This window comes from Canis lupus, chromosome 14 (genome assembly GCF_048164855.1).
Source record: "Canis lupus baileyi chromosome 14, mCanLup2.hap1, whole genome shotgun sequence".
In the NCBI taxonomy this organism is placed as follows: Eukaryota; Metazoa; Chordata; class Mammalia; order Carnivora; family Canidae; genus Canis; species Canis lupus.
Genome location: NC_132851.1, coordinates 60,370,639 through 60,387,020, shown reverse-complemented (window position 1 = coordinate 60,387,020; position 16,382 = coordinate 60,370,639). Strand labels below are relative to the sequence as shown.

At 39.0% G+C, this 16,382-nt stretch overlaps 1 protein-coding gene across 1 annotated transcript in view; it reads left to right on the top strand.

Annotated features, from left to right (window-relative positions):
• The first annotated feature begins 4,079 nt into the window (after nucleotides 1–4,079).
• UBA6 (ubiquitin like modifier activating enzyme 6) overlaps nucleotides 4,080–16,382 on the top strand; it is an 83,628-nt gene continuing 71,325 nt past the window's right edge. The window contains exons 1-2 of the mRNA XM_072775225.1: nucleotides 4,080–4,222; nucleotides 8,093–8,155. Coding sequence (XP_072631326.1) covers nucleotides 4,152–4,222; nucleotides 8,093–8,155 — 134 coding nt within the window. The 5' untranslated portion in view covers nucleotides 4,080–4,151. The remainder of the gene's footprint in view (nucleotides 4,223–8,092; nucleotides 8,156–16,382) is intronic.

The window sequence follows — 16,382 nt, the reverse complement described above, 5'->3', positions numbered from 1 at the left end:
CAAATACCCACCATTTGCTTCGACAAATGGATGGACCTGGAGGGTATTATGCTGAGTGAAATAAGTCAATCGGAGTAGGACAAACATTATAAGGTCTCATTCATTTGGGGAATATAAAAATTAGTGAAAAGGAATAAAGGGAAAGGAGAGAAAATGAGTGAAAGTATCAGTGAGGATGACAAAACATAAGAGACACCTAACTCTGGGAAATGAACAAGGGGAGGTGGGAGGGGGGGTTGGGGTGACTGGGTGATGGGCCCTGAGGGGGGCACTTGGCAGGATGAGCACTGGGTGTTATGCTATATGTTGGCGAATTGAACTCCAGCAAAAAAAATTTTTAAAAAAACATATAAATTCATATACTTGCACTATAGTTTGATGAACCAGTAAATTTTGTCAACATGACTATCATTAGCACAGAAAGCTAGATCATTTCAAATATATATGTTTGACTTCATGAACACCTGAAGTGACGGCTCATGTAAGCACATGTTTTGTCCCTAAATTTGCATGAACTTACTTTAAGGTACTAAGTACACTATGTATTTCTGAAGTCTTGTACACTTAAATATAAAGAACTAAATATAGCCACATTCAATTCACATTCCAAAATAATAAACTCCAATTAATTTGAAAAGAAATAAAGAGAGAAAGAAAGAAAGAAAGAAAGAAAGAAAGAAAGAAAGAAAGAAAGAAAGAAGAAGAAGAAGGGAAGGGAAGGAAGGAAGGAAGGAAGGAAGGAAGGAAGGAAGGAAGGAAGGAAGGAAGGAAGGAAGGAAGGAAGAAAAAATCTGCCTTGGCATTCATCAGGTATAGATAACAGACACAGATAAAGCCAACTGTAAAGTTAACAGAAGATAATATTTCTCCCAAACACATGCTGTAAAGTGTCACAAAACCCCCTGACTTTGGGTAACTGCTACTTTTTTTTTACTCACAAAGAATCTTTTTCTCTAAGGTCATTGATTGTCAAAAAAGTTTTTCTTTGAAATTATTAAAATACCTTACTCTTGACTAGATGATCTAAGTCACTTTCCATAGAGAAGCAGCCTCTACTTCCGACTCAGGGGCAGAGCTTCACAAAAGGGGTTTGTGGACACCCGACACATCTATTTTAACTGCAATTTCCAAGAAAACAGCAGCCTGGGTCCATGTTGGAGTCCAGACCCAATGTAGACCCTTTACAGTTTCACTTTCTTTTGAGCCTACAAAACACCACTTCATTTTAATTTCTCCTAAATTTCACCCTTCCCCAAATTCCTATAACAAGGCTCTTTTCCTTTGTTTGGTGAGACACCGCATGGTTCTGGAATGCGGACTCCCTTATTGCAATGAACAAGAAACTTGACTTTCTTGAAATACATTTCTTTACTGATGGACTTAAGCTTCTTGGATGAGGAAACTTGCCTCGTATTAAAAATTCAGGACTAATAATTTGACATAAAAATGAAAAAAAAAGTATCAAGGTCAAATACTACAGAAAATTATTGTTAAAAAGGAGAATAAGGAGCATAACATCCTCATTATAGGAGCATTATATCCTCATCCTCACATACCTGAAAGATGTGCGACAAAAATAGATGAAAATGTATTACTATTTTTAAACTAGCTAAACAAAAGGAAATACAAAGAAGGAAAGAACAACATGATTCAGAATTAGAAAAACTCAACTTGATGGCAGGAATCCTTTCACAATGTGTATTTTTATCAAATCATCACATTGCACACTTTACCTTACAATTTTGTCAATTACCTCAACAAGAGGGAGGAATCTCACAAATGAGGTGGCAAATTCAAAAGAATTGGTAATAAAGATTAAATTAAGGAGCATCTGAGTGGCTCAGTGAGTTAAGCGGCCAACTCTTGATCCTGGCTCAGGTCAAGAAATTGGGATTGAGCCCTGCATCGGGCTCCACCCACGCTCAGTGGGGAATCTGCTTGAGGATTCTTTCTCTCCCTCTTCTTCAGTCTCTCCCCTTGCCTGCTAACTTACTCGGGCATACTCTCTCTCTAACAAATAATCTTTAAAAGAAAAGAAGGCTAGAAGTGGGGTGGGTAGGATGGGTAAAATAGGTGAACGGAATTAAGAGTCACAAATGTCCAGTTATAAAATAAATAAGTCACAGAGATTAAAAGGCATAATAAATATAGTTAGTAATGTTGTGTTAACATTATAAAAGAAAAAGAGAATAAACTAGAGAGAACATTTAACAGATTATGATTTCTTGTAAAGAACCTGAGCCAATCCTCAGGTCCTCCAGTCATTCTCTATTAATTCTTCAGGAAGAGTTCATGACAATAGTGTCATCAAATATTGATACCATATCAAGTGTTGATGATAGTTTATACATTTTGTATGTGAGAGTTGCTTTTGCTAGATATGAAAATCTTTAGCACACATTTTCCCCTTGAATATCGTAAATATGTTGTCCTACTTTCTATTGACAAAAAGTCTCACTATCAAAAGTCTAGCGACATTCCAATTTTCTTCTATTTTGCAAATGTAATGATACATTAAAATATGTTAAATTGGGGTATCCGTTATACTTTTGAAGTAATTCACACTATATTTCGTCAAATCTAAGATGACCTCAAATTTAAGAGTAGCATTATTTTCTGTATTGATGAACAAGGAAAAAAATATATTCCAATTTCAAGGATATTCAAATATAAAGAAATGTGGATTGTGGATGAGATTCAAACTACTCATTTTCTATTGCTGTATAACAATTTACTATAAACATAGTACTAGAATAGAATCTTGAAAGAATGGGACATGGACCAAGTTCCTTTAATGATTGTGTATGAAAGGTACACAACTAGAGTAAGAAACCTGAATAATAGCATAGGTGAGCAGCATGAAGTTTCAGGTATTTGGAAATGTTCTATTTTGAAACGAGAATGAAGAGGCGCAAAGGAAAATGCAGTTTTGCCTGGACCCTCTCTTGCCAGTAGTGAGGAAGAAATTCTAAATTCAAAAAAATTCTAATTAAAAAAGAAAAAAAAAAAAGCCATACATTACAGAAGATGCTATCACACAGAGTCAAAGTATATGCTAATTCTTAAAATCCTACAGACGTTACTTCAAAAGTACAGTTTATTTAAAATGAAAGACAAATCCTAATGTCGAGTACTACTAATTCTTGTTCTCTAAGAAAGGGCAAAGAGGACCCAACATCAGATGAGAAGGTGAACACTTGATGCGGCAGTGACTGGGTCTGCGACCTTGACCTGCGACCTTGAACGAGTCACGCAGGCTGTCCGTGACCTTGAGCGAGTCACGCAGGCTGTCCGTGACCTTGACCGAGTCTCGCAGGCTGTCCGTGACCTTGACCGAGTCTCGCAGGCTGTCCGTGACCTTGACCGAGTCTCGCAGGCTGTCCGTGACCTTGACCGAGTCTCGCAGGCTGTCCGCGACCTTGAGCGAGTCTCGCAGGCTGTCCGCGACCTTGAGCGAGTCTCGCAGGCTGTCCGCGACCTTGAGCGAGTCACGCAGGCTGTCCGTGACCTTGACGAGTCTCGCAGGCTGTCCGCGACCTTGAGCGAGTCACGCAGGCTGTCCGCGACCTTGACGAGTCTCGCAGGCTGTCCGTGACCTTGACGAGTCTCGCAGGCTGTCCGCGACCAAGTGGAAGCGAACGGGGCCACACTGGCCTTCACGGCTCTAAAAATCACGACCCTATTAAATCCGTGGCGGTGCCCGGCCTGTAGCAGACGCCCCCAAACCATCCGTTAAACGTATAGAACGTCTTTAACTGGAATCCCAGAAATCCTGAAAACCTGGAGCTACCTATTAACTTTCGGGGTTTTATTTGTTAAATGAAGGGGCTTCGTCTTCTTGCTATAAAACTGAAGGATTCCGCTTCGCAACCCCAACACGTCGCTGGACCCTGGGACCGCCGTGCTCGGCCACGGAGCTAGACACCGCGTCGCGCGTCCCGAGGCCCGCGGCCCCCGCCGACCCCGCACCTGCGCGCCGAGGCCTAGCCGGCCCCGCCCCCGCCACGCCCAAACCGGAAACCGGGGCCCGCCGCGCGCTCCCGGCCCCGCCCCCCGTGACGTCACCACCCGCCCCTTGACCTCGCGGTGCCGCCCCCTTCCCTGCCTGCCCGGAGCCGGCGGCGCGGCGGCGGCGGCGTCTCTCGGAGGCGATGGAGGCGTCGGCGCCGGTGGCCGCGCCTCAGCGGGAAGAGGCGTCCTGCTCGTCCTGGGCGGCTGGCGGGTGAGAGGACCGGGGCGCGCGCAGAGCGGCGAGGGGTGGCGGGCGGCACCCGGTCCAGGGCGGCCGGCTGTGGGCTGCTCGGGCTCGGGCTCGGGCTCGGGCTCGGGCGGTAGGGAGCGCGCGCGAGGCCGCGGAGCCGGCGGAAGCGGCCCTGGCGGCGAGGGGGCGCGCGGGTGGGTGTGGCGCCGGGGCCCCGAGCGCTGCGGCTGCCGGCTTCGCTGAGGAGAAGGGCCCAGGTCGGCGTCCGCGGCGCTGTCTCAGCCCGAGGCGGGGCGGCCACCCTCTCAGTCACCGGCGCGTGTGGGGACGGGGCGCGGGTGTGACGGAGCGGGAAGAGACGGCTGCTCCGTGCTCCGTGGAGAGTCCTGGCGCGGGCGCGGGCGGCCCGGCGCGAGCCCCACACCCTCCCTCCTTGTTTTTTCGGTAAAAAAGAAAAGCTAAGAGCGCGGCTGTGCGGGATCCTGCACCGAGATCCTCCTTTGAAAACTATTACCAGAGGGAACCTGGTAAGGATGAATCAGGGGCAGTCAGGACGCCCGGAGGCCTCTGCTGACTACAGTTTAAAAAAAAAAAAAAAAAAAAGAAAATCCGGGAAAAAAACCCCACGAGTTAGTCATCCTTCTTTCCCAGTTGGTGTTAAGGTTTCTCACGTTTCTTGCGCTTCTACAGAATCGGGGAGGTTGGGGGGGGCGGGGCGGGAGGATGTTCGTGTGGTTTCTTTTCAGTTATCTCGTAATTAATAAATTGGTTAGTTACATCCTGCCCGCCACCAGGATACAATATTCCAAAGATGGAAGTAATGGATATAGGATTTTTTTTTTTTTTTTTTTTGAGCTAATGTGAGACTGTCCATAAACCTGTGGCTTTTTCGCTGGTTCAAACTGAAGAGATGTCTCTGGTACCGTGATAACTGCCTGCCGAGGCCAACACTGCCACATTTTACGTGGGGGATATTATGTAATGCAAACAAAACGTCCCTTTATGTAAAGGATTTTTGATTGCTATGTTAGACCTTATTACAAAAATGACTTTTGAAGCATTCCAGGAAGGCAAAATTTTCTGAGGAGTGAGTGCCAGTCATATCATTAAGTGACAAAGCTGGTTAGAATGTAGCTGTTACCATGTTCGCCTAAGAGCTTTGCCGGCTAGACTATTGTCCTCCATGCAAGGAAGACAGCTAGTGAAAGTATACCAGGGATAAGAAAAGTGCGTGGGAAATTTTCATATTGCATTACTATGCCAAAACAGGGCATATTGTGTGTGTGTGTGTGTGTGTGTGTGTGTTTATTAGAGAAGTGATCTCCTAAACCCAGCTATCTCCTGGTTTGCTTTCATAATTGCAATCAGGAGTATTTCTAATAATTACCCACGTATCACTTAGCTAGAAGCTGATACTATTTGATAATACCAATCAGTGTTTGGTAAGATAAATGATAACATTTTGATTTGCTCTATTTACAAATCCTTTGGCTAATGTATCAATACCACACTTGGAAAATTGGGTTCCAAAACCTAGATTTCATGCTTTCGCATTATTTTTTAGAATTGTACAGTTGATAATTAGAGCTTCCCGGAACCTGGAATGGATTACACTTTTGCCAAGATAATATTGATCTTAGCTGCCACTGTGGCTCAGGCCAAAATGCCCCACCTCTGCTTGGGAACCATTTCTGTTTCCTAATGTTCATTCCTATTTTCATTTTTATTTGTATGCCATGCTGTGAAAAGGTTGAGCTGTGGTAAATGATACATTACTATATCTTATCATGCTAGTATCCTTTAAAAAAAAAAAAAGAAATTATTTCCTTAACATCTATACCCATCATGGGACTCGAATTCATAACCCTGAAATAGAGTGGCATGCTCTACCAACTGAACCGGCCTGCCTCCCCCCTTTTTTTAATTTTTAAAATTCATTTAACAGATGCTTTTTGAGTGCTTTCTTTATGCCTCCTATAAGAGGCAGAAGGCGGTAGAACATGGTGATCAAGAGCTAGACTGCTTAGGTTCAGATTCCGGCTCTTCTATTTACCTATTCTGGAATGTCTGGCAGGTTATTTAAATTAACTTTTGTGAGCCTCAGTATTTTTCCTCTGTTCAGTGGAGTTGGTAATAGTGCCTATCTCATAAAGTTGTAAGGGTTAATGGAGTTAGTACATCTAAAGCACTTAAAACAATGTGTAACACAGTATTTGCTCTTAAATAATGAATGCCAGGTACAGTTTTAGGTATTTGAAACACATTAGTGAATTCTTCACAGATCATATATTCTCTTGGGGAAGGCAGACAATAAACAATTAATGAGGGATGCCTGGGTGGCTCAGTGGTTGAGTGACTCCAGGAGTGATCTCTGAGTCCCAGGATTGAGTCCCCCATCTGGCTGCCTGCATGGAGCCTGCTTCTCCCTCTGCCTATGTCTCTGCCTCTCTCTGTGTGTCTCTCATGAATGGATGAATAAAATCTTTTTTTAAAAAATAAATAATTGGGCAGCCCCGGTGGCATAGCGGTTTGGTGCCGCCTTCCGCCCAGGGCGTGATCCTGGAGACCCGGGATCGAATCCCACATCTGGCTCCCTGCATGGAGCCTGCTTCTCCCTCTGCCTGTTTCTCTCTCTCTCTCTCTAACATAAATAAAAAATCTTTTTAAAAAAATAAATAAGTAAACAATTAATGATAAGTAATTTATAAGAAAATACAGCAGGGTAGTGAGTTATGGAATGACCTAAGGAGAAGGGGAGACATTTCATTGAAAGTGTAATCAGGAGTGGTCTGTGTAATGCTGTGAGTCTATATTTTAATTGAGACTTTTAATTGATAAAAGTCAGCTATTCTGAGATGTAAAAGAGGAACATTTCCAAGCAGAGAGAATAGGAAGTATAAAAACTGAAGTGATAGCATGCTTGGATTTTTGAGGAACAGCAAGGAGGCCAGTGTGGCTGAAGACAGTAAGAGGGAAAGTAGTGGGAGTTGTGATTGAAGGGGTACACTTAGGCTCTTTGAACATAGTAAGGTGTTTAAATTTTATTTGAAGAGTTACGGAAATTTACTGAATGTTAGTTCGAAGAGTTACGGAAATTTAGTGAAGGATAGTTGTAAGTTGAGGAATAATGTCTGACTGCATACTAAAAAAAATAGGCTTTAATACAGAGCATGAACTGAAGGGGGAGGGCAATAGTAGCACTAGAGAGACTAAGCCTTTGAAGTAGTTAAGATGACATATAATAATGGTTTGGCCTGAGATTGTACTAGCACACATGGAAAAAATGAAGGAATGGGCTAAGAAGATCTCTAGATTCTGGAACTGAGCAAGTGAATAAATGGTGGTACCAGAAACTGAGTTGGTAAAGACCAGAAAAGTATAGATTAAGCAGGGGGAGTTGAATTCTGTTTTGGGCTTGTTATATTCATGAAACCAATTAAACATCAGAAAAGAGAGATTGTTCTAGCAGATGTGGAAAGTCTGAATGTCAGAAGAGAGATTAAACATGGAGAAATATGTTTAGATATATCATCAGTATGGTAAATTCCATTGAATGAGATTATCTAGAAGAGAGTATATTAAACAAGGTATATGGGGCACTCCAAAAAAATTGCTGAAATACAGATCCATCAGAATGTATGTAAAACAAGATCTGATAACACCTGAGAATAAAACTATAGGCTGTGATTTTGTAGTATACACAGAGTAGGTGGTCAGTGAATTTAATTCTGACCTATTTTTAAAATTGAAATAAAGGGGTGGAAAATAAGATATATATCTGGTTTGTGAAATTCTCTTTAGTAACTGTCATGTATAATTGAATATTAGATTATAGAATGTGAATATTGAATAACCATACCTGCCCTTATAAGTTGTGTTTTATTTTTTCAGTGCAAATAAAAATTTGTCCATCATGTCAGCAGAATCTGTGGAGATTGATGATGCATTATACAGGTGAGAACCTTATGGAAACTGAGTTTCCTCATTTATTGTTCAAAGTAAAGGAATACTATATTTGAAAATATCATTAGGCCTATGCAGAGTTTTGTAAATACATCCTAAGAGTTCCTCTGAGGTTAAAATTAGAGTTTTCTCTGATTTTTTTTTCTATACTTTGAAAGTTTGAATAATATTTAAATCTTAGTTGCTTTAGGTTTATGTGATATGACTAAGAATGATTTTGTTACCCACTGTAAAATATTCCTCTCATTTTTGAGCAGGAGTACATATTTATGTTCTAGATAGTGCAGGAATCTCATGAAAAATGGTCCATTTTGCTTCAATTATACGGTAACATCTAGGAAATATATTTACTTCAGTGTAATCTTGTTAACGTTACATGCTTGTACTATATAGTGATATCAAAATACTTTTATTAGAATTAAAGATAATTAAAAATACATACATTGCTAGCACTTTTTTTTTTTAAGTTACTGATTTATTTAAGTAATCTCTACACCCAATGTGGGGATTGAACTCAGGACCCCAAGATCAAGAGTCACATACATGTTCTTCCAACTGAACCAGCCAGGTACCCCTATATTGCTATCACTTCTAAGGTATTCTTTTAATACTTCAAGTTGTTTGTATGGAAAATACTATAATCTCAATTTAAAAGTTTTGGAATGCTTGGGTGGCTCAGCAGTTGAGTGTCTCTGCCTTTAGCTCAGGTCATGGTCCTGGGGTCCTGGGATTGAGTCCCGTGTCAGGCTCTCTGTAGGGAGCCTGCTTCTCCCTCTGCCTATGTTTCTGCCTCTCTCTGTGTGTCTCATGAATAAATAAAAATCTTAAAAAAAAAAAAAAAAGTAAATAAAATTTTTAGATTTCTTCTCTATATAATTATGAAAAATATTTTATGTATATAGAGTTTGGAACAATGGGCTATTTATTTTGAAAACTTTTTTATATTTTTTATGTGGGATTCAGAGTCAATTTTGAGCATTTTATGAGGAGCTAATATATACCACCTAATCGGTGGATTTCAGTTTGTTTTGTACTGTACACTAGGAAAAAGAGATAAAAGACTATAAACTTAGTTTTGTTTTATGAAAATTCTTTTGCCCTAAGGTTTCCTGATTATAAATATACCTTAGAAATCACCTTAAGTTTGGATTCTTAATCTATAATTATGATCTTAACATCCTTTTGATCATATTTTTGGGGTAATAAATGGCAGTTTCTTGGAATAGCATTAGCTAGTTTTATTCATTGTTTACTTACGATCTTTGTAAAACTTTTTTATATCCCTCCAACCTTATAATGGCTGATTAATGAACATAATTTTCAGTAAACTAGAGATTAAGTTTTCCATTTGCAAATTGTGTAAGTAGGCTGCAGTTTGCTTGAGTGAAAAATACAGAATATTGTAGTTTATATATGATCAGGTATTACTGGATCATAAAGTAGTTCTATTTTTAATTTTTTGAGGAACCTCCATACTGTTTTCCATAGGAGCTAGACCACTTTACCTTTTTACCAACAGTGCACATTACATGGGTGATGTGCAATTTCTCCACATTCTTGCCAACAGTTGTTATTTTCTGGCATTTTGTTTTTTATAATGGCCATCCATTACAAAAGATTTCATTACTTAGGATACAGCATTAGCATGCCCATCATGTGGTTTCAGTTCCCCTTATTGCCATGTCCCATAGGGATAATGCCATGGGCCTAAATGGATTCTTTGCAGATAAAGGGTTTACATCACAGGTGAGATACACTGCATTTGGGGGACCCACCATTTTATGTCAAACAGTAAGCAAGCCTGCTCTTTGTCGTAGAGAATCACCTCATCCCTCAATTTTATATGCTGCAAACAAGACCCTCAAGTAAAGAACAGTCAGGACCGTGCTTGCTAGGCATATCTAGAGAGACATGTAGGAGCGTGAATGACCCATGAAGGAGTGTCTTCCAACATAAATAAATTTTTTTTTCAGTTTTATTGAAGTAGAACTGATATATAATAAACTGTACATATTTAAAGTATACAACTTGACATGTTTTGACATACATATATGTTAATGAAATCACCACCATAATACACCAAAATGTAGATACTGACTATATCCATCACACCTAGACATTTTCTTTGTGCCCCTTTATAATACCTCTGCCTTTCTCTCTCCACCTGCCATTTCAGGCAACAACTGATGAGTTTTTTGTCACTGTAGAATACTTTGCATTTTCTGGAATTTTATATTAATGGAATGGTACAGTATGTACATATTTGAGGGTGCTGGCTTCTTTCAGCATAATGATTTTGAAATTCATCTATATTGTTTTACCAGTAATTTGTTCCTTTTAACAAATGGACATATTACAATTTTTTTAACCATTTAAAAAAATTTTTTCTTATTTAAATTCAATTTAATTTACATATAATGTATTTTTAGTTTCCAAGGTAGAATTCAGTGACTCATCAGTTTCCTTATAGCACTAATGTTTCAGCACCCCAGTTGAAGATTATTTATCCTCATTGAATTCACTGGGTATTGGGACACCTTGGTGGCTCAGTGTTTGAGCATCTGCCTTCAACTCAGGGCATTGATCCTGGAATCCTGAGATCAAGTCCCACATCAGGCTCCCTGTTGGGAGCCCACTTCTCCACTTCTCCCTCTGCCTATGTCTCCACTTCTCTCTCTGAGTCACTCATGAATAAAATAAAATCTTAAAAAAATAAAAATTTCCTGAGTATCTATCTTTGGCAGATTTCAGTAGAGTAAATATCTGTTGATTTATTTCTGGAATCTTCTCTTTTAATAATCTATGTTTCACTTTACAACAATGTCACACTGCCTTACTTACTATAGCTCTATCATACATCTTGGAGTCTAGGAGTCTGATTCCTCCAACTTTGATTTTTTTTGAAGAGTTGGTTTGGATCTTATATGTCCTTTGAATTTCCACATACATTTTAGAATCAGCTTGTCAATTAAAAAAAATCCTACTGGAATTTTGTTTGAGTTTGTGTTGAATCTTTAGTTCAATTTTGGGAATATTGACATTTTAAAAATATTGAATTTTAAGATCCATTAATAAACGTGGTATGTCTGTCAATTCATTTCTTTAGTCTCTCCTAATAGTGTTATATAATTATCGGTGTGTGATTTTTCCACAGCTTTTATCTAATTTTTCCCTAAGTAATTTTTATTTTTATACTTTTATAAATGGTAGTCTTTAAGTTTCAGTTACCAATTATTCATTACTTTTAAATTCAAGCTCAGTTGATTTTTAAATAATTATTCTTATCCAGCAATCTTGCTTCACTTACTTGTTTTAGTAAGTTTTTTTTAGACTCCATAGGATTTTCTACACAGACATATGTGGTTTGAAAATAAAGAAGTTTTACTTCTTCCTTTTCAGTGTAGATATATGCCTTTCATTTCTATGTCTCACCTTATCATACTGATTAGAAGATCCAATACAGTGTTAAATGGAAGTGGTAAAGGTGGACAACCTCACTTTGTTCTTGATGTTTGTTGGAAAAACGTATATTCTTCTATGAACATTCATTCAGCTGTGTTGCTAGCTGTAGGTTTTTCATAGATGCCCTTTCATAGGTTGAGGAAATTTCTTTCTATTACTAGTTTGCTTAAAGTTTTGTTTTTTGGTGTTTCTTTTTTAAGTCAGAAATAGATACCGAGTTTGTCAAACACTTCTGCATTCATTGAAGTGATTGTATGCATTTCATTTTAGTCTTTTAATATAGTGAATTACAAGGATGGCTTTTAGATTATTATATGACCCTTGCATTCTGATTCTAGGATAAAACTCATTTGGTCATGGTGTGTGTGTGTGTGTGTGTGTGTGTGTAGAGAGAGAGAGATGATTATATATATATATATGATTGTATATATATGCTTGAGAGATGCTGTGTTTGGGGGCAAGTAGACCACTATGATGCCTTTCATACTGAACTCAGGGTTCAGTTATATACACACACACACACAAATTCTGTTAAGAATTTTTGCATCTGATTACATAAGACTTATGAATCACTGAATTCTACCTCTGAAACTAATAATACTCTATATGTTAATTAATGAATTTAAATTTAAAAATGTGAAAAAAGAATTTTTGCATCTGTGTATGTGATGGATTGTTGTGGACTATTTTTTAATTCAGTGATTTTGTTTTATCAGGGTAATGCTGATCTTATAGGATGAGCTGCGAAATATTTCTTCAAATTTCTAAAAAGTGTGTGTAGAGTTGGTATTATTTCCTCCTTAAGATTTTTGGTAGAAATAACAATAGAGTTATCTAGTCTTTGTGGGAAAGTTTTAATTACAAATTTAACATCTAATAGACATGGTAACATTCAAGTAATATACAGTTGACCCTTAGCATAGGCTTAAATTGCTCAGGTCCACCTATATGTGGATGTTTTTCAATAAATATACTGGAAATTTTTTGAAAATTTGCAATAATTTGAAAAAACACAAACCACACAGCCTAGAAATACCTAAAAATTAACAAAAGGCATGTAAATGTATAAAATGTATGTAGAGACTAGTCTGTTTTATCCATTACTACCACAAAATATGCACATGTATTATTAAAAATAGTTTATCAAAACTTATGCACACAAACGGAGTATACATGGTACCATTTGTAGTCAAGAGAAATGTAAACAAACATAAAAATGCAGTATTAAATCATAATGGCAAAACTAATATAACACTGTATGTTAACTAAAGGGAATTAAAGGAAAAACTTTAAAAATCACAGCTATATAAAATTAACTGTAGTGCCTACTTGTACTAGTGTATAAAATTTGAAGCCACTTCCTGTTGCTATTGTGGTGAACTCAAGTGTTGGCGAGTATCCCCTTAAAATACCAGGGGATGCTAATTTCTTAGTGTGAGCGGCCTCTCTCTTCAGTAAATTTTGTATCCTAGTAAAATGATTTCACAGTTCTCACCTATTTTTCAATGTGTTTAGTGGAATACTGTAAACCTTGAATAACACTATGGGTCTCAGAGAGAGTGTCACCAGCAACTCTAGAAGCGCTCCCTAAAAGTAGAGAAAAGTCATGACATTGCAAGAAAAGGTTAAATTACCTAGCGTACCATAGATTGAAATCTGCATCTATGGTTACCTGCCATTTCAAGACGAATAAATTCAGCATAACGGGGAAGGAAATGGAACTTGGGAAGGGAATGTGGGAATCTGAAGCTGCAGCTCCACCAGCAGACACAAAAACCTTGCACTTCTTGTAAAATACTTTTTTTTTTTTTATCTTGTATTGAAAATGCAGCTTTTTATGTGGGTATGCGAGTTGCTCTAAGACATGCTTATATACTCTAATATGATTTGAGAAAAAGCAAACTCCATATAAGACAACTTAAAACAAACAGAAGATGAAGGTAAAGCTGGAGAATTTAATGCCAGCAAAGGATGGTTTGATGATTTAGAAAGAGACTTGGCTTTAAAAATGTCAAGATAAGAGGAGAAGCACTTGCTGAACAAAAGGCAGCAGTTAAGTTCCAGATGCCTTTTAAGAAAATCAATACGGAGGGGATGCCTGGGTGGCTCTGGTTGAGTGTCTGCTTTTGGCTCAGGTCAAAAGAGAGCAGACTCCCTGGAGTCTTGGGATCAGGTCCCACATCAGGCTCCCTGCAGGCAGCCTGCTTCTCCCTCTGTCTGTCTCTGCCCCTCTCTCTGTGTCTCTCATGAATAAATAAATAAAATATTTTTTTAAAATGTCATTATGGAGAAAAAATATACCTGAACAGGTTTTTAATGCAGATGAAAGTGGCCTATCCTGGGGGAAAAAAATGGCATAAAGATTTATAAGTAAGGAAGAGAAACAAGTACCACAATTTAAGACAGGAAGGGATAGGCTAACTCAACTATTTTATGTAAATGCATTTGGGTTTATGATCAAGGACTGCCCTTGTCTATAAAGCTGCTAAGTATTGCCACTTCTACCTCCCCACCCCTGCCCCTGAGCCTTAAAGGGAAAAAGTAAACACCAGCCACTAGTCTTTTGGTTGTACTACAAAAAGGCCTGAACACTAAAACTCTTTATTCTGAATTGGTTCTGTCGATGTTTTGTCTCTGAAATTAAGAAGTACCTTGCTAGTAAGGGGCTGTCTTTTAATATTCTTTTGATATTGGAGCAGCATGCTATTGGCCCCCCAGAACCCTGAGTTCAGTACAAAAGGCATCATAGTGGTCTTCTTGCCCCCAAATATAGCATCTCTCAATCAGCCTTTAGATCAGGGGGTCATAAGGATCTTTAAGGCTTATTACACATGGTACCCTATTAAAATGATTATTAACGCTATGGAATAGAACTCCAATAGAGAGAACATTATGGGAAGGATTACAATGTTGAAGATACTATCATTAGTATAGAAAATGCCATGAAAGCATTCATGCCCAGAACAGTAAATTCCTACTGGAGAAAACTATGTAGAGACGTTATATGTGACTTCACAGGATTTATGACAGAGCAAATCAAGGAAATTAGGATACGGTAAAAATAAAAAAGGAAGGGCAGGTGATGGGTTTCAAGATATGGAGTTTGGAGAAATTCAGGAGCTAATAGACACCCCAGCAGAGGAATTAACAGAAAAAGACTTGATGGAAATAAGCACTTCCAAACAGTGCCAGATGATGTGTAAGAAGATGTATGAGAAGCACTGCCAGAAAACAAATTGATGTTTGACAGTCTGGCAGAAAGGTTCTCATTATTGAAGACTGCTTTTGACTTTTATGACTTGGACCCTTCTATGATATGGGCACTGAAACTAAAACAAATTATGGAAGAAGGACTGGTACCATATAAAAACATCTTTAGAGAAATGAAAAAGCAAAAAACAGACAAATCATGTTTGTATTTCCATAAAGTTACACTGAGCGTGCTTGTATTTCTTGCCTACCCTTCCCCTTCCTCTACCTCTTCTACCTCTGGCAGCAAGACCACCCCTTCTACTACTCCTCCAATATGAAGACAGGAAAATGAAGACCCTTATGATCTGCTTCCACTTAATAAATAGTAAATGATCACCATGCTGCACAGTTAATAAACTGATTTGTTGTGTGTGTGTATCTTCATTTGAGAAACTAATAGCTATACAGCAAGAACTGTATGAGACCTTTCGGTGTCATCATCATCAAAGTATTCATTGTGTAGAACATCATGTACAACCCTCATAGAAGTGGATAGCCTATCCTTGCATAGGCATAAGGTGAATATGTAATACAAAATTAATGTGTTATCTTACCATTTCATATCTTTGCTTTCAAAAAATTGCCTTACTGGGGGATCCCTGGGTGGTTCAGTGGTTTAGCGCCTGCCTTTGGCCCAGGGCGCGATCCTGGAGTCCTGGGATCAAGTCCCGTGTCGGGCTCCTGGCACGGAGGCTGCTTATTCCTCTGCCTGTGTCACTGCCCCCCCACCCCGTCTATCATAAATAAATAAGTCTTTAAAAAAAGAAAATTGCCTTACTGTACAGTACGACCCCCCCCCCATCATTGGAGAAACTGCTTATCAGCTTCTCATTACAAGTAAGTGGGGTTTTTAGAAAATGTAACAATGTTTCTAATACCATATAGGTGTATGACTACAATAATACATGCCATGAAAATTTTGTAAAGAGGGTGCCTGGGTAGCTCAGCCAGTTAAGCACCTGCCTTCAACTCAGATCATGATCCCAGGGCCCTGGGATTGAGTCCTGCATGGGCTCCCTGCTCAGCAGGGACCCTGGTTCTCCCTCTGCCTCACCTCCCAAACATGTGCACGTGTTCTTTCTCTCTCTCTCTTTTTCTCTCTTTCTCACAAAAATAAATTAAGGGCAGCCTGGGTGGCTCAGTGGTTTAGCGCCATCTTCAGCCCAGGGTGTGATCCTGGAGACCCGGGATCCAGTCCCACATCAGGTTCCCTGCATGGAACCTGCTTCTCCCTCTGCCTGTGTCTCTGTCTCTCTCTCTCTCTCTGTCTCTCTCTTCTCTCTTTCTCTCTCTGTGTCTTTCATGAATAAATAAAATAAAACCTTTAAAAAATAATAATAAGTAAATTAAAAATCTTTCCAAATTTTTTGTTAAGATTTACTTATTAGTATATAAGCTAGGCTACCCTGAAGCAATTGAATCAGTTATGCTAGGCTACCAAAAGCAATCTTGTTGCTGCTACTTTGTTTTTAATACATGGATTGTTAAGCCTATAAGTACAGAT